This window comes from Terrapene carolina, unplaced genomic scaffold (genome assembly GCF_002925995.2).
Source record: "Terrapene carolina triunguis isolate 2854851 unplaced genomic scaffold, T_m_triunguis-2.0 Scaffold68, whole genome shotgun sequence".
NCBI classification, from domain to species: Eukaryota; Metazoa; Chordata; order Testudines; family Emydidae; genus Terrapene; species Terrapene triunguis.
Window position 1 is genome coordinate 74,139,120 of NW_020664419.1, and position 14,547 is coordinate 74,153,666.

The 14,547-nt window shown below is 38.4% G+C and overlaps 1 protein-coding gene across 2 annotated transcripts; it reads right to left on the reverse strand.

Annotated features, from left to right (window-relative positions):
- Nucleotides 1-1,008: 1,008 nt before the first annotated feature.
- On the reverse strand, nucleotides 1,009-9,592 carry KERA (keratocan). 2 transcript variants are annotated; one of them, XM_024220327.2, is made up of 3 exons: nucleotides 9,532-9,592; nucleotides 7,073-7,965; nucleotides 1,009-1,674 (listed from the first exon to the last, which is right to left on the reverse strand). In XM_024220327.2, the coding sequence occupies exons 2-3, from the start codon at nucleotides 7,956-7,958 to the stop codon at nucleotides 1,505-1,507; spliced, it is 1,056 nt and encodes a 351-aa protein (XP_024076095.1). In that variant the 5' UTR covers nucleotides 7,959-7,965; nucleotides 9,532-9,592; the 3' UTR covers nucleotides 1,009-1,504. The 2 variants fall into 2 exon arrangements, with proteins under 2 accessions (XP_024076095.1, XP_024076100.1); XM_024220332.2 differs by lacking the exon at nucleotides 9,532-9,592 and adding an exon at nucleotides 9,323-9,514.
- Between the last annotated feature and the right edge of the window lie 4,955 nt (nucleotides 9,593-14,547).

Here is a 14,547-nt window from a genome sequence, read left to right on the forward strand (position 1 = left end):
AGTTCACTCTAATATTTAGGTTGTGTACTGAAACCCTGACTATTGACATAACTGACTATAAAAAAAGGAAAAAAAGACTTTATAGAAAGCTATCCCAATGGTACTGCCACTATTGATGGATTTTGTATGTGCCATGTTTAAGTACCTGGACTTCTCTAAAATCCAGTCTCTTTGCATGAGTCAATAGCTTACTAAATATTACACTGAGCTGATTACATTTGCCTTAAAAATGACATTTCTTCCAATTAAAATGTTTGGATATTTTGACACATCCTTGTCATGTATCTGCAGGACACATTTTGGGGTTTTTGTGTGTTATCATATTTTTTCAAACATTAACTATTTCCCCACAACATTCCTGTGAAGTCGGTAAGCAGTATTATCCTCATTTTACCTATATGGAAACTGAAACACATTAGTTAAGTGACTTAGGGCAGGTCTTCACTACATGGGGGGGTCGATTTAAGATACGCAAATTCAGCTACACAAATAGCGTACCTGAATTCGACGTATCGCAGCCGACTTACCCCGCTGTAAGGATGGCGGCAAAATCGACCTCCGCTGGTGGAGTAAGAGCGTCGATTCGGGGATCGATTGTTGCGTCCCGACGAGACGCGATAATTCGATCCCCGAGAGGTCGATTTCTACCCGCCGATTCAGGCGGGTAGTGTAGACCTAGCCTTACTCAAGGCCACAGAAGGAAACAGAATTAGAACATTGGGGATGGAATCCTAGCTCTACTGAAGTCAATGGAAAAAGGTTCCTATTGACTTCAATGGAGTCAGGATTTCAGCATGGATTTCCTTATCCATGGTTTTGAGTTCAGAACACTTCACATCTCATGTATTTGTATGCCAGTTCTATATATGCATAGTTCAATGTATGTGGTACCCCCTAGAAATGCTATGGTATCCAGAGTCTAATAAATGTTGTGCCTATGCAGCTAGGGAAGTATCACTAGAAGACTTCAATCTGTAAAGAAAAACAAACAAACAAGAAATTGGTGTAATTTATTGATACAATGAAAGGCTGTTCACTGTCACAGCAGTGCCTATTTTAAGGAAGGAGAGTGTAAGGTATGAAAATTAATAGCAGTGTAGTACTTGATTATTTTATAATACATATCAGGCCAAGTGTACCTGAATTCATAAATCTGTGCATTATAATAGAGTTCCTTAGTGGAACTCACACTTAATGTAGAATTTAACAAGATAGGCGAAGAATAGATGAACTTGCGCTGGGACTCTAGGAACATTAAAAATACATAATTTGCAGTATATTTGCATTAGGAATTTAAAAAAACCCACCAGATTGCATACAGATCTGGGAACCTCTTTTCTGAAGGAAGAGAAATATTTGCAAATATAAAATGATAGTAGCAAGTAGGAATTTAGAGTAAAAAGAGAAAAAAAAATATTGATTGACTTATGAATTAGAACAAGTTTCATGCCAGCAAAACTTGCTTCTTAAACTCTGAAAATGAAAATGCGATAGTGAGATATCTTCAAATAACAACAGCCTGAAGAAGCCGGAAACATATCATGATGTCCAATGGAATAGGAGGCTGAATTTCATTTCCATCCAGGCGGAGGTAGCGGAGACGTGGCATATTACCATAGGATCTGTGATCTTCTATGGCAATAGAGGTGGGACACATTAGAGTGCCATTGACACCTATAAATACAAATAAACTATGTCATTTAATTTGTATGAAAAAGGTGCAAGGAGATTAACTTTTTAAGGTGCATTTAAACGATATTTATACAGTGTTTGGCTGTTCTTTTCAATACTGTAAAATATTGAATTAGTCATAATTTCAGTTCAAAAAGAGTAAGTGTGCTAAGATAGTATAATCAAATTCATTCTGTAAATGACTTGTCATGTTTATGATCAATTTACCTTCTAGAGAGGTACCAGAATGTCTGACTACATTTTGGACAGCTGGAAGAGTAAGGCATTTAACTGCTAAAGTGACATTTTCAAAAATACTCAGTGTTGGCCTAACTCTACTCGCATAGGACTTCAATGAGCGCAGGGTTAGGTCAATCCTGAGCACCGCTGAAAATCCCACTTTGAGTGTCTGCGCATTAGCGGCAGTAAAAAATAATATATATATAGTCCAATTCATGATATTTGACATTCAATGGCTAAGAATATTGATCAGAGGAACTCCTCTTACAAGTGTCCTTTCTAGAGTGTTAATATACAAGCTCCCCAGTTCTCCTATCCTGCTGAACAATGGCTTCATCAAATTTCAAGTCACTGATGCACTGGGGTGCTACCATTCCTATTTTACAGGTAATAACTGTAGTTATATATAAGCAATAGATACAGTATCTCATTTTATTTCAGATAAAGATTTGAAATTGTGGCTCAAATCATGTTATTTTCATTAAAATTAGGGGTGTTACCTTCTTTAAATCTGCCCTGCTAAATTCTATCTGCAGTTTCAGTTGTGTAAAGTATTCTATATGTCTTGTCTTGAACTGTTCTGTAGTGATTTTCAACAGGTACCCTGCTTCAGCCTATAAGTGGCTTCAGATTAATGATGGCTGAAGTGATTTTTTTTATATGTACCAAGGGCGCCAAACTCATTGGACCAAATTGTGGCAGTTAGTTACTAACCTGAGTACCTGAGGCTGCAGCTGGCTATCGTACACCCCTCAAAAAGAGCTAGAGGAGGTCTCCTCTAGCAGGGAAACACATACATTCTCTAAGCAGCCCAAAGCTAGCATAGGGCAATGTTTTTCTGTTTAAATCTTTTAAAAATATTTCTGATTTTTGCCAACAAAAAACTGAAATTTTTGATTTGAGGCATTTCTGATTTTTGATAGCCTCAAAATTGTCAATGAATTTTTTATGAAAATAAGTTTTGATGAAAACAACTTTAGTTTTTGTCAGTATTTTTAAAGGGGAAAATATGATTTCCTGAAAAACTGTATCCAAAATGCCATCTGTAACATCAGCTCATGTTCGGACTTTATCTTCACAACACAAAGGTGCAGAAACCTTTATTATATACCCCACCACTAGCCTACCTCAGAGGAATGTTGTGAAGTTTGTTTAATGCTTGTAACGCTCTCAGTATTCATGGAAAAAAAGTGCTACAGATGTGAAATACCTATTTATTTATTTATTTATCATTGTATTTAGAAGAGTGGGTATCAAAAGCAAACCTTACCTACAAGAATTATATATGATAAGATATACTATTGCTCTATGTATGTCTTGCAATCAATTTACTTCATTTGTATCATAAAGCTGTTGACTTGCTATAAAGCTCATTTATGTGTCAGGTTAAGAAACTGGAAGCCATAGAGTGATATTTCATTATGAAAGCCTTTACTAAAAGGCATGATGTTGAATGACCTCTGTATAGCAGAAAATATCTGTCCTTTCAGGCCACATGGGATTCAGCAGGCCAGTGACACACGGCAGTCTAGATACAAGACAGAACGGTCACAAAATAAGAAACAAAAAATGCCCCACCATGCCTTCTATCTAAAGTTCACTTTCTGCATTGGGCTTCAAAGACCATATTAACTACTCAAACCCTAGGACATGGCAACAAAAGAACAGAAAATGCCAGACCACACACCATGTAAAAAGAAATCTCTGGATGGTTTGAGGGCATCTTTCACACTTCTCCTACTAGGATCTCAAAGTCCCATCTCTAATCAATGTCACCTGCCCCTGGCTGCCAATAAGGTGAAGGTGTCTCCCCACTTTCCCTCATGCTGTTGTAGGGACTTCCATCCTCACTGAGTTTTTGGAGTGGGATAAAAGAGTGAAATCTTTATGCTGATATACCCCTTCCTCTTTCCTGGCAGAGCTCTGGAATAGTTTTTTCAGCCCAGGAGAAGCAACATCAGTGAGTTTGAAAAGTGATGTCTTCAGTCTACTTGACCCCTTTAAAATTCTGTTCTTGCTTAAGAATTCTTAAGGAAAAGCCAGTCCCTGGTGATAGGATTGTCATTTTCCTGATTGTCGTACATGGCCATCTGCCTGTGTGGATGGTAGTCTTGATAAGCTGTGTAATGTCTAAACTGGGAATATGGAGCCACTACCCTGGGAGAAGTATTCCCTTGAAATAGGAAATAGCCTCCACTGATGCATAACACTGCGGGCCTGCTGAACACTCATAGGCCAGCAGCTGCAGAGGATCTTGTTTTTGTTTTTTTGTGAGAGAGATTTTCCCTCACCTGTCCAACCACTCTTCCTGGCCATTGTCCTTCTCTGTGTTTCTATCCCTCTAATCCCCTCCTCTCTTGCTCCAACACTGACTTCTCCAATTTAACCCCAAGTCATCCTGTGTTTATGCAGTTCTTAGCAAAATGAGATCAGACCGTGTCTGGGGCATTTGGATATAACAGTAAAGTATATAAATAATAAGCAAGCAAATTCCATAAAAAGTGATATTGGTGTCTTAGCACCTACAAATCCTATTACTTTTATTGTAAGCCATCTACCTAACAGACTATAATACTGGCAAGCATGTGAGGATATTCAATTATCATGTCTCGAGTAAAGAAGAGGAATAATTCTGTACATGAAAAAGCTAACTTACTTTGGAAACTCTTTATGGAGAAACTAGATCCAAGCTTTAGAAATTATTTTTCTTTCAGCACCTCTTTAAACTAATCACTTATCTTCTGTAAGTGGAAAAACTGATCTGCAGCCTGATCTGATGTCAATTCCCATCACTTCTGCCAGACAAAATTACATTCTTTTGTCTTTTGACCTTTGATCCTAAAAGTCTTCTGAGATGTTAGAGGGCGAACGAGTGTCTAGCGTAGTAGAATGTGTTCGTATCACTTACATCTTGAGCAGCAGTAGTAAAAAGTTCACACGTTTGTCTTGTGTATTAAATGCTTTTGATTTTGGTACTGGTTTTCTATTGTAATTAATGTTACTGTTTATAATCTTAAGGGTGAAGTAACATTGGATTAGGATATATTTAACTGGTTTTCTTCCAAACTTCAATAACATGAAGGTTGTGTAAAAATTTCAAACTGAATACAACATTTTTATAACTGAATTAGGAGCCTGTCTCATTAGAAGTAATTGGAATCTAGGTTCCTAAAGCCCAGATCCTCAAAAGTATTTAGGTGCTTAACTCCAGTGAGAGTAAGGCACCTAAATACCTTTGATCTGGGCCCTCAAGTGGTATTCTCTTTTGTAAGTGGGACTTAAGCTCTTAAAGTACTTAGGCACTTTTGAAATTTAACATTTTGATCTTTTTTGCTTTTAAATAAAAGATAACATGGCTGCTATTTAAAGACTTCACTGCTACCTATTACACCAGGTACATAACTGCTCACATTCCACTTATTTCAATTGTGTCCATTTAAAGTGACAGCAGATAAAGTGTGCACCTGGAGGCCAGCAGTGGAAAGATTAAGATCCCTTTTGTGAGCAGTGAATTTGCTCAGTAATGACACATGACATGAGCACTACTTAAATCTCACTCTTTTTGTAGTCCACTTAAATGGCAGCAAGCTATGCAAAACTAACACACACATATAAAAGTTTATACATTTGACTTTGTAAGTACAGGCAGTGAAATAGTATTTAATTAATCTGATTGTTAATAATCAGATGAATTTTAAATTAGCTGTGCACCGGTTGCTAAATCCTCTCTTTCCCAGAAATCAAGCTGTTAATTTTAATACACTTGTGAGATATGACATCACATGGTAATAAGGAGTAACTTATTTGCCAGGTTAGAGGATTTCAGTGGTGACAAGAAGGTTAGAAAATGAATTAGATAATATGTCAGACCAAAGTATGAATGAGTCAACATGTGTTGGCTTTTATTTGTTTAGTTTCTTTTGTGCAGAGCTATTAAATGATCACTTTTTGGTTTTGATAGCAGAAATAGTTTACTGGTGTGAAAAAGTTAAGTGATATTAAATGAGGTAATTTTAGTTTTGCATGACTTTTTGGTTGGGAAACCTTGATGGCATAACTGCTCCTCGGATCCTAAGTATGTCTGAATGGATGCTGGAAGTAGGTTGTTGCAACCAGCACGATGATATGATGATAAACTTAAATTGTCTTGGGAATGAAATGTGATGTTAATTATTTATACAATATGAAAACATTAAATAGATCAAAGGGTTCCAAATCCTAAAATCTTGACTCAGAAAAAATTTCTGTGAAGTCAGTGGAAGTTTTTCATGAGAAAGGACTGAGTCAAGATCTCAGGATTTATCTCACAGAATCCAAAAGATGGAGAAGACATAATCAGATTTATGCTCCTAATATGTCGTTATTCACATAGACAACAGTGATCAGGGCCTCCGTTACTAAACAATTGGTGCCTGAAGCTAGACTTCTGATTGCATATTCAGGTATCTGAATAAGGGGGCAGATTTTCAGAAGTGCTGAGCACCCAGCACCTTCATTAATCTTAGTGGGCACTATTGGATGCTCAGCAACTTTCAAAATCTGGCAACTTGTTTAAGTGCCTAAATATGGATTTAACTGCCTGACTTGAGACACGTATTTTATTTATTTACTTACTCATTTATTTTGAAAATCTTAACCCTTGTATATAAACTTCTGCATTTGATTGCACAAAATGGCTAATTACCTGTTTAACTGGGAAAGTGAGTGCCCAGGTGCACTTTAATGCATTCATTTATATGATTTGCATGCCAAATGTTCTGTGTGTACAAATGCAGATTTTGTACATGCAGTACCGTGTGTGTACATATTTTTGTTGGCATATCTTAGAGTCTAAGTCTTAGAAATTGGCCCACTGGATCATCTTACTAATTATTCTTGCAAGATTGTTCTTTATAGCATATTCTTGAGTCTTTTTACTTTAAATAAGTATTTTTTCTTGTTTTCTTTGCATGTTGATTATAATACTGTCAAGACTGATGATATAAAATATAAACCTCTCAGGAAATTAAAGGAATTAACCAGTCCAAAGACTCCTGAATTGAAGAAAATAGCCATTCTTGTGCATAACCAGACAGTGAAGTATGCTTTTTTGTGTGTGTGAAGAGATATTTAATAGGATTGTAATCCTTGGTGTGATCCCACACTGACAATATACACTTACTTTTGATCCTGTTGTGATCAAGGTGAAGATGCTCAAGATGAGCATTGAAAAGTGGAATTTTAGTGAGTTGGTTGTGGGACAGCTGTAGGTCTAGAATAGATGAAACATTAAACACATTTGGGGGGATGCCATCATCAGATAATTTATTGTAGTTCAGTCTAAGGAAAGTCACCTTGGGTATTGCACTAAAGTAGTTCTCTGGGATCACTTCAATAGAGTTGTTGTCTAAAAACAGCTGCATTGTATTAGCTGGAATGCTTAGTGGCATTTTCTTGAGGGAGTTTTTAGCTATGTTGAGTTGCATGAGATTGTTGAGCCCCTGGAAGGTGTCACTCTGGAGAGCACTATCCAACAACTTGTTATGATGCAGATCTAACATCGTAAGGTTTTCCAAGTTGCTAAAGACCCCTTCAGGGATCCTGGAGATTTTGTTTCTAGCCAGTCTCAGTTGCTCTAAGCTTGTTGGTAATGGAGCAGGCACCTCTTCCAACTCGTTATCTTCGAGAAACAAGTAAAGCAGATGCTTCAGTTTGCTGAGCACACCTTCTTCAATTCCATTGCTGGTGATTTTATTCTTGTTTAAATTTATCCATTTCAGATGAGTGGCATTCACAAAAGGCTTCTCAGAAATTGTTTCAATCAGGTTGTTCTGCAGATAGAGGTACCAGATCCTTGCTGGGATTGCAGGTATTTCTTTAAGTCCCTTGTTATCACAGTATAAGGCATTGGGGAAACTGGGAGGACAGAAGCATTCTTGTGGACACTCAAAGGTGAAGCGAGACCAATCCTCTGAATCCATCGCATCATAGACTTGTCTCACATTCCGAGTCCACACAGTATTGGTCAGGAATAATACCAAAAGGCTGGGATAGACTTTTACAGTCATTGTTTGCCTTACAAAGGAAGAAAAGCAATTAGCTATCTCTATGAAAAGAATAGCCTATACCAAAATCATATATTTCTGCCAAATATAAATAATTGTACTCTTTAACAGCACACTAGCTATTATAAACTTTTTTTCTGAAACAATATTTTTTTTCTTTATAAAGGGCCAAATTCTGTCCTTTATGAGATCACTATGTATACGAGGGAAAAATTGGCAGTAATATTAAGGATGTCAAATAGTACAGATTTTCACCTTGGCACAATATATTCCTGATTCAAGTTAGATTTCACATTGGGTGATCATTCCAAGAATCTGGAAATACTACTTTTTTATACTAAATCAATGATTCCTATAGATCTGAAAATAGTTATTTGTAGCATCACATAATGTTTCCTATGTAGAACTACTTCATATAAACTAGAGGTTACACACAGCATCACAGTAATGACAGCTTCAAATGTCATAGTATTATTAATTCAATTCTACTGTGAGCCTCCTTGAAAGTAGTCATATGTTCCTACTTCTTTCACTCCTAAATTATAAAAGGCATCTGGATCAGATTTTCTCATCACACAAAAAAGAAAGATCAAAGAGTATTTTAACAGCTGTTTGACATGTTCCAAAAAAGCCTGAAGAAATCTGTTTGAATAACCCATTCCCCTCCCTCTCCTCTACCCCAAGTTACAGTTTTTCTTCTTTAACTCCCCTTTCTGCCCTTCACCTCCTGGTAAGTAACTTAAAGAATAAATCCAGTATAAGGATTTACCCTGTTTCATGAAATATACAAATTCACTTGTTTTGTATCCAATTCCATTCTGAGTTTGACGCTTTCCACTATTAGACAATGAAAGAGACATAATCACTGATAATTTGTTCCTACAGATACCGTTTGGGTAGCATAGTAACAGTGCCTCATAGGACCTGCTGTATTTTCTGATTTTTGACAATGATTGGATAGCATTTTTGGAATGTAATAACAAAAGATCAACAGCACAAATTTGTGGTGAAATACAAAAAGTTACTTTGGCAAAAATAAAATTTAGATTGAAAGAATATCTCTGATATCACTGATGCAAGAGTAAACTTAAGGGTTCTATTATTTGTGTGTAAAATGTGATCATTTATTGCTATTACTTTTATTATTATTATTATAATTATTTATTATTGCTGGAAGCAGCAAGTGCAATGTTCCCACAGATCTGCTAGCCCCAGAAATTGCTGGATATTTGGAAGTATTCCAAAGAGGACAAACAAAAGATTTCTAGGGAATGTTAGAGTTGATTCACACACTGAAATATTATCCCCCTATTATGTAAATATCTATAGCCTTAAAAATATTTTTAAAAGTAATTAAAATAATTTACCTTGTTAGTCAAGTTACTGCAGATATCTGAAGCCTGTTAGAAATCACTTTACAGTGGAAAGCTTTGGCTGCTAGCAATTTGGTAGATCCTGTCCTCTGGACAATTATTAGCATATAAATCCTAAAGTACACACCAACATCCCCTGATACATTATCATTTACACCTTATCTATTCTTTCTAACTTGACAATGCTTCAGAATCTAGCTTACCTCAGCTTTCTTGGCTCTTCTCTTTCTATTGGTCACTGTGGTTAGACTGTAATAGTTTGACTCAGGCTACACGCTGTGTTTTATGAATACAGCCTAATATATACGCATCAGTGCCTACAACTTTTAACCCCTACAATAACTAAGGCACCTCAGCACCTAGCTACAAAAAGACAGGAAATCCTGACTCTAACATAAAGCAGCAACAGTACTAAGGACACTTTCCCTCAGTCTGTGCTCAGATTTTTAAAAATGAGCAGGTTTGATTTAATTGAAACGGGTAATATAAAATGCATCTTTGTTCACAATATTATGTGATACTTTACATATAAAGTTTGGTTACATCATACTTCATTTTCATAATACCTAAATTAGGGCAAAAAGAATTAAAACCAGTGCCATCTGGTCCTACGGAAGCCTTTTATTTGATTCTGATGAAAACCAGATGCACGAACACCATTTAAAGTTATGAATACTTGTTTAGGAGAAACAGATAGTAAAACCACTTGATAAGAACTTTTTAATCAAATATAGTTTTAGTTCTATAAGAATTAGACGATGTATTTGACCTTTTCTTTAACAAAGATATTTTACATGTTCTTCTACAGAGATGATGTAGTCTGCTAGACTTGACTTTGTGCCTCCTGCCGTGAGCTCTGTTTTTAATAATTTTTGGACCAATAAAATGTTTTGTTTCTAATTTGTTTTAAACAAGTGTTTTCCATCCATTATGCTATCCAGAGCACAGATACATGCTTCTCACATTTTCTTCTTTTTAAGTGCAAACTCAAAGTAACAATTTGATTTCAGGAAAATTAGCCACGTTCAAAGGTAATGTAATGACAAAAATATTTTAAGAGAAAAGCTAATGTGAAATACTGCCAACATAAAATACATTCTGCCATCTTTATAGGGCTTTGTTTTATAGAAGTCTCACTGATATAATACCACTTTAGTTTTACTTTTATCTGATTTAGCTCAATAAAACAGAATGTTTTTATAACACTAAATATTTGGCTCTCATAAATAGGGTGAAATAGAAAGAAACCTGTAGTAAAATAGACAAAAAGGTTCATAATTAAATTTTAACCCTTACTTTTTCACATCATCTTGCAAACACAGGACGGTCAACCTGTTTTAGCAAAACATTAAATATGTGCTTAACTTCAGTGAGACTTATGTGCATCCCTAAAGTTAAGAACATGCTCAAGGCCTTGATTCAGCTAAACATTAAAGTAAATACTTAAATCCTATTTTTTCACTGGGACTTAAGCATATACTTCATTTTAAGCACCAGCTTAAGTGATTTGTTTAATCAAGGCTCAGATTTCTTCAAGGTATTTCAGTTATTCATAGAAAATTAATTGTTTCTAAGACTACTATGAGCTGGAGTGTGATTTCCCATGCTCATGTACACAACCTTATGCTTGATCTCATTGAGCTAATGTCAGTGTAAATAGCGGTATAGCTGAGGCAGCACAGGTACCGGTAGCGGAAACACAGCTGAGCAGTGCCGAGTTCATTCCTGCCAGTTTCAGGTGGGCGCGTACTCTGCACGGCTCAGCCATGCCTTTGCTACCGCTGCCTGTGCTACTCCAGCTACAGCACTGTTTATACTCGCACTAGCTTACTGAGATCTAGTGCATGAACGTGTACATGAGCAGGGGAATCACTCCCCTAGCTCATAATGTAGATGTAGCCTAAATTGAGGCTCATACCTATAAGTATTCTATCATGTACACCATGTTGTATATTTAGATCTACCATTAATTTTTTTTTTAAATATCTAGCAAGGAGGATGATGAATAAGGTTACGGTAACTGAATACACCATGTTATTCCCATCACCATGAATGGCACTTTAAATATCTAGGCCTTACAATGTTTAGTCTGACGTCCATGAACATCCATAATATTGCCATGGATTCCTCTAACAGAGAAGAAAAATAGTTGTTTGACAATTGCAGTGAATGGGAGAAAGTCATCGAGGAGTTGGAAATATACTTGTAGGTATTGTATTTTATTACCAGTTTTTTATGTTTGGGGGCTATTTGCTGTGAAAGGTATGTTCATGGTCATTGTAAAAGCTAGCCAATGCAATGTAAATCTGTTTTGACTTTGTAGCAAGCTTTTGCATAATGTATGGAAGGATATTGTGTTATAGAGGTCTGTTCACTACTGAACTGAGAACATCTAAATCTCTTTACTATGGAGACATAAACTAGAGAGTCCTGGAGGCAAATATCTATTGTGATAGTCACTAAATTGCCAGATGTGGTACATTTTAGAAGAAAAGAGAGATTGACTGTTGTATTATGCTTTCCATTGGGGTCTGTCTGAAAGTAACCTTTAACTTGTTAATCATTTGCAGGCTTCTGTTACGTATTGTTGCATAATTTTATAACAGCAGTGAGACTCTTAGGGCCTGTACTGGTTCTCACTCGGTGATTGGTTGGGAAGCGTGGCTTAGTGGTCAGGCTGCATTCTGTGACCAGCAGGTGGGGTTGTTGGTAGGGGAGCCCGGGCCCTCCCACTCCACCAGGCTACAATTCAGGGCCCTTTGGGCTACCAGTGGTATGGCAACCAAGGCTGCTTAAGGATGCCCTCCCTGGACCACTTCCTGTCTCCCCCCTACCCATCTAAGAATGGTCCAAGGCTTTCTTGTGCTGGGGGAGTCCAATCAAGAAAATAAGAGGGGATTACCAATGTCCACGATCTACATGCAGGAGAGAGGGGAATACTTCCTCCTTTGATTGTTTCTGGGTACTCCCTTCCCCTTTGGGGCAGTTATGTCAGAAACTTCAGCCTTCCCTCTGCTCTGTGATGCTGGAGCAGTGGGCTGCAGGTCTACTGTCTTCCACATCTGCCCCCAAATGAGCTGTCTCCCTGCCTTTTAATTCCTCCACCAGATGGAGCATTTGCTGCAGGTGTGGTGGGGCAGGGCCGACTTGGCCCAAAATAATCCCTTAATTCCACATTGGGCAACAAGGGGTTTATACACCCCATCACAGGGCCAAATTGTAACAGACAGCATAACTAGTTGTGTGAATAACTGCCCATCAGTGCGAGAAGGAAGGCACAATCTGGCCCTTAGTGGTTTGTAGCCAGACATTCCCGTCTGCTGTATAACTCAGGAGCATAAAAATTGATAGAAAAGCCTTCAAAATCAGGAATGGAGTGAGTGGTGAATATATTCCATGTTGATGTAGGCACTCAGTATTACAGAAACCTCTATGTGACCACCATGTGCTTGGGATACTACAAGGATTTGGGTGGGTGGCCTGGCTGAGTCCCTTAAAAAAGAGCCCAATTTTCATGAACCCCTCAAAATTAGAAAGGCAGGATAGTTCAGTCCCTAGCCTGAGATTTGGGAGACTCTTGTTCAATTCTCTGCTCTATCACAGATCCCCTGAGTGACTTTGAATCACTTAGGGTATGTCTACACTACGAAATTAGGTCGATTTTATAGAAGTCGATTTTTAGAAATCGATTGATTATAGTCGATTGCGTATGTCCACACTAAGCGCATTAAGTCGGCGGAGTGCGTCCTCACTACCATGGCTAGCATCGACTTACGGAGCAGTGCACTGTGGGTAGCTATCCCATAGTTCCTGCAGTCTCCACCGCCCATTGGAATTCTGGGTTAAGCTCCCAATGCCTGATGGGGCAAAAACATTGTCGCAGGTGGTTTTGGGTACATGTCGTCAGTCGCCCCTCCCTCCGTGAAAGCTACGGCAAACAATCATTTTGCGCCAGACACCAGGGCGATTAGAAGAGCACAGCAAGGTGTGCTGCGCATCAGAGAGGCTCTGAAATGAATGAATGGCCAGGCTTCGGTGTGACAGTTGTATGTGTTTCTCCTTGATGCAAACCCGCCCTCTTTGTTGATTTTAATTCCCTGTAAGCCAACCATCCTCCCCCCCTTCGAAATAAAGTAACTATTGTTTTGAAACCATGCATTCTTTCTTTATTAATTAAAAAAAAAAGAGATAACAGACAAGGTAGCCTGGGTGGGGTGGGGGAGGAGGGAAGAACAATGCCACATTGCTTATTGTAGCCACACTAAAAATCAAACTGTTTGAATGACAGCCTTCTGTTGCTTGGGCCATCCTCTGCAGTGGAATGGCTGGGTGCCGGAGCCTCTCTTCCCCCCTCCCATCCCTGCTCTGTTCTTGGGCATCTGGGTGAGGAGGCTATGGAACATGGGAATGAGGGTAGGCGGTTATACAGTGGATGTAGCAGGGGTCTATGCTCTTGTTGGCTTTCCTGCAGCTCCAACAGATGCTTCATCATGTCCATTTGCTTCCCCATTAGTCTCAGCATCGTGTCCTGCCTCCACTCTTCGCGCTCACTTAATTCTTTCCTGGCCTCTGCCACTGAATGCCTCCATGCATTAAGCTGTGCCCTATCAGTGCGGGAGGACTGCATGAGCTCGGAAAACATGTCATCGCGAGTGCGGTTTTTTTGCCTTCTAATCTGCGATAACCTCAGGGACGGAGATGATAGGGAGAGCATAGAAACATTCTACGCTCTACAATTCTGTGGAGACTGCATGGTCACCTGTGCTGCTGAGTTCACCACGCTGACCAAACAGGAAATGAAATTCAAAAGTTCCCGGGGCTTTTCCTGTGTACCTGTCTAGTGCATCGGAGTTCAAAGTGCTGTCCAGAGCAGTCACAATGGAGCACTCTGGGTTAGCTCCTGGAGGCCAATATAGTCAATTTGCCTCTGCACTACCCCAAATTTGACCCAGCAAAGTCGATTTTAGCACTACTGCCCTCACTGGGGAGGAGTACAGAAGTCGATTTTAAGAGCCCTTTAGGTCAACGGAACGGGGTTGGTTGTGTGGATGCATTCATTTTTAAATCGACCGAATGTGGCTAAATTTGACCTAACCCCGTAGTGTAGACCAGGCCTTAGTCTCTCTGTGCCTCTGTTCCCTATCTGTATCATGGAGATAATAATACTTCTCTACCTCGCAGAGGTCCTGTAAAGATGCGTATATATTAATGATCATGAG

Excerpts from the sequence above, each read along its gene's own strand:
- KERA (XM_024220327.2), bottom strand. The coding sequence starts at position 7,958 with ATGACTGTAAAAGTCTATCCCAGCCTTTTGGTATTATTCCTGACCAAT. Across the intron at positions 1,675-7,072 it reads TGATCACAACAGGATCAAAA|GTGTCAATGGCACTCTAATG; the intron begins GTAAGTGTATAT and ends TTGTATTTATAG.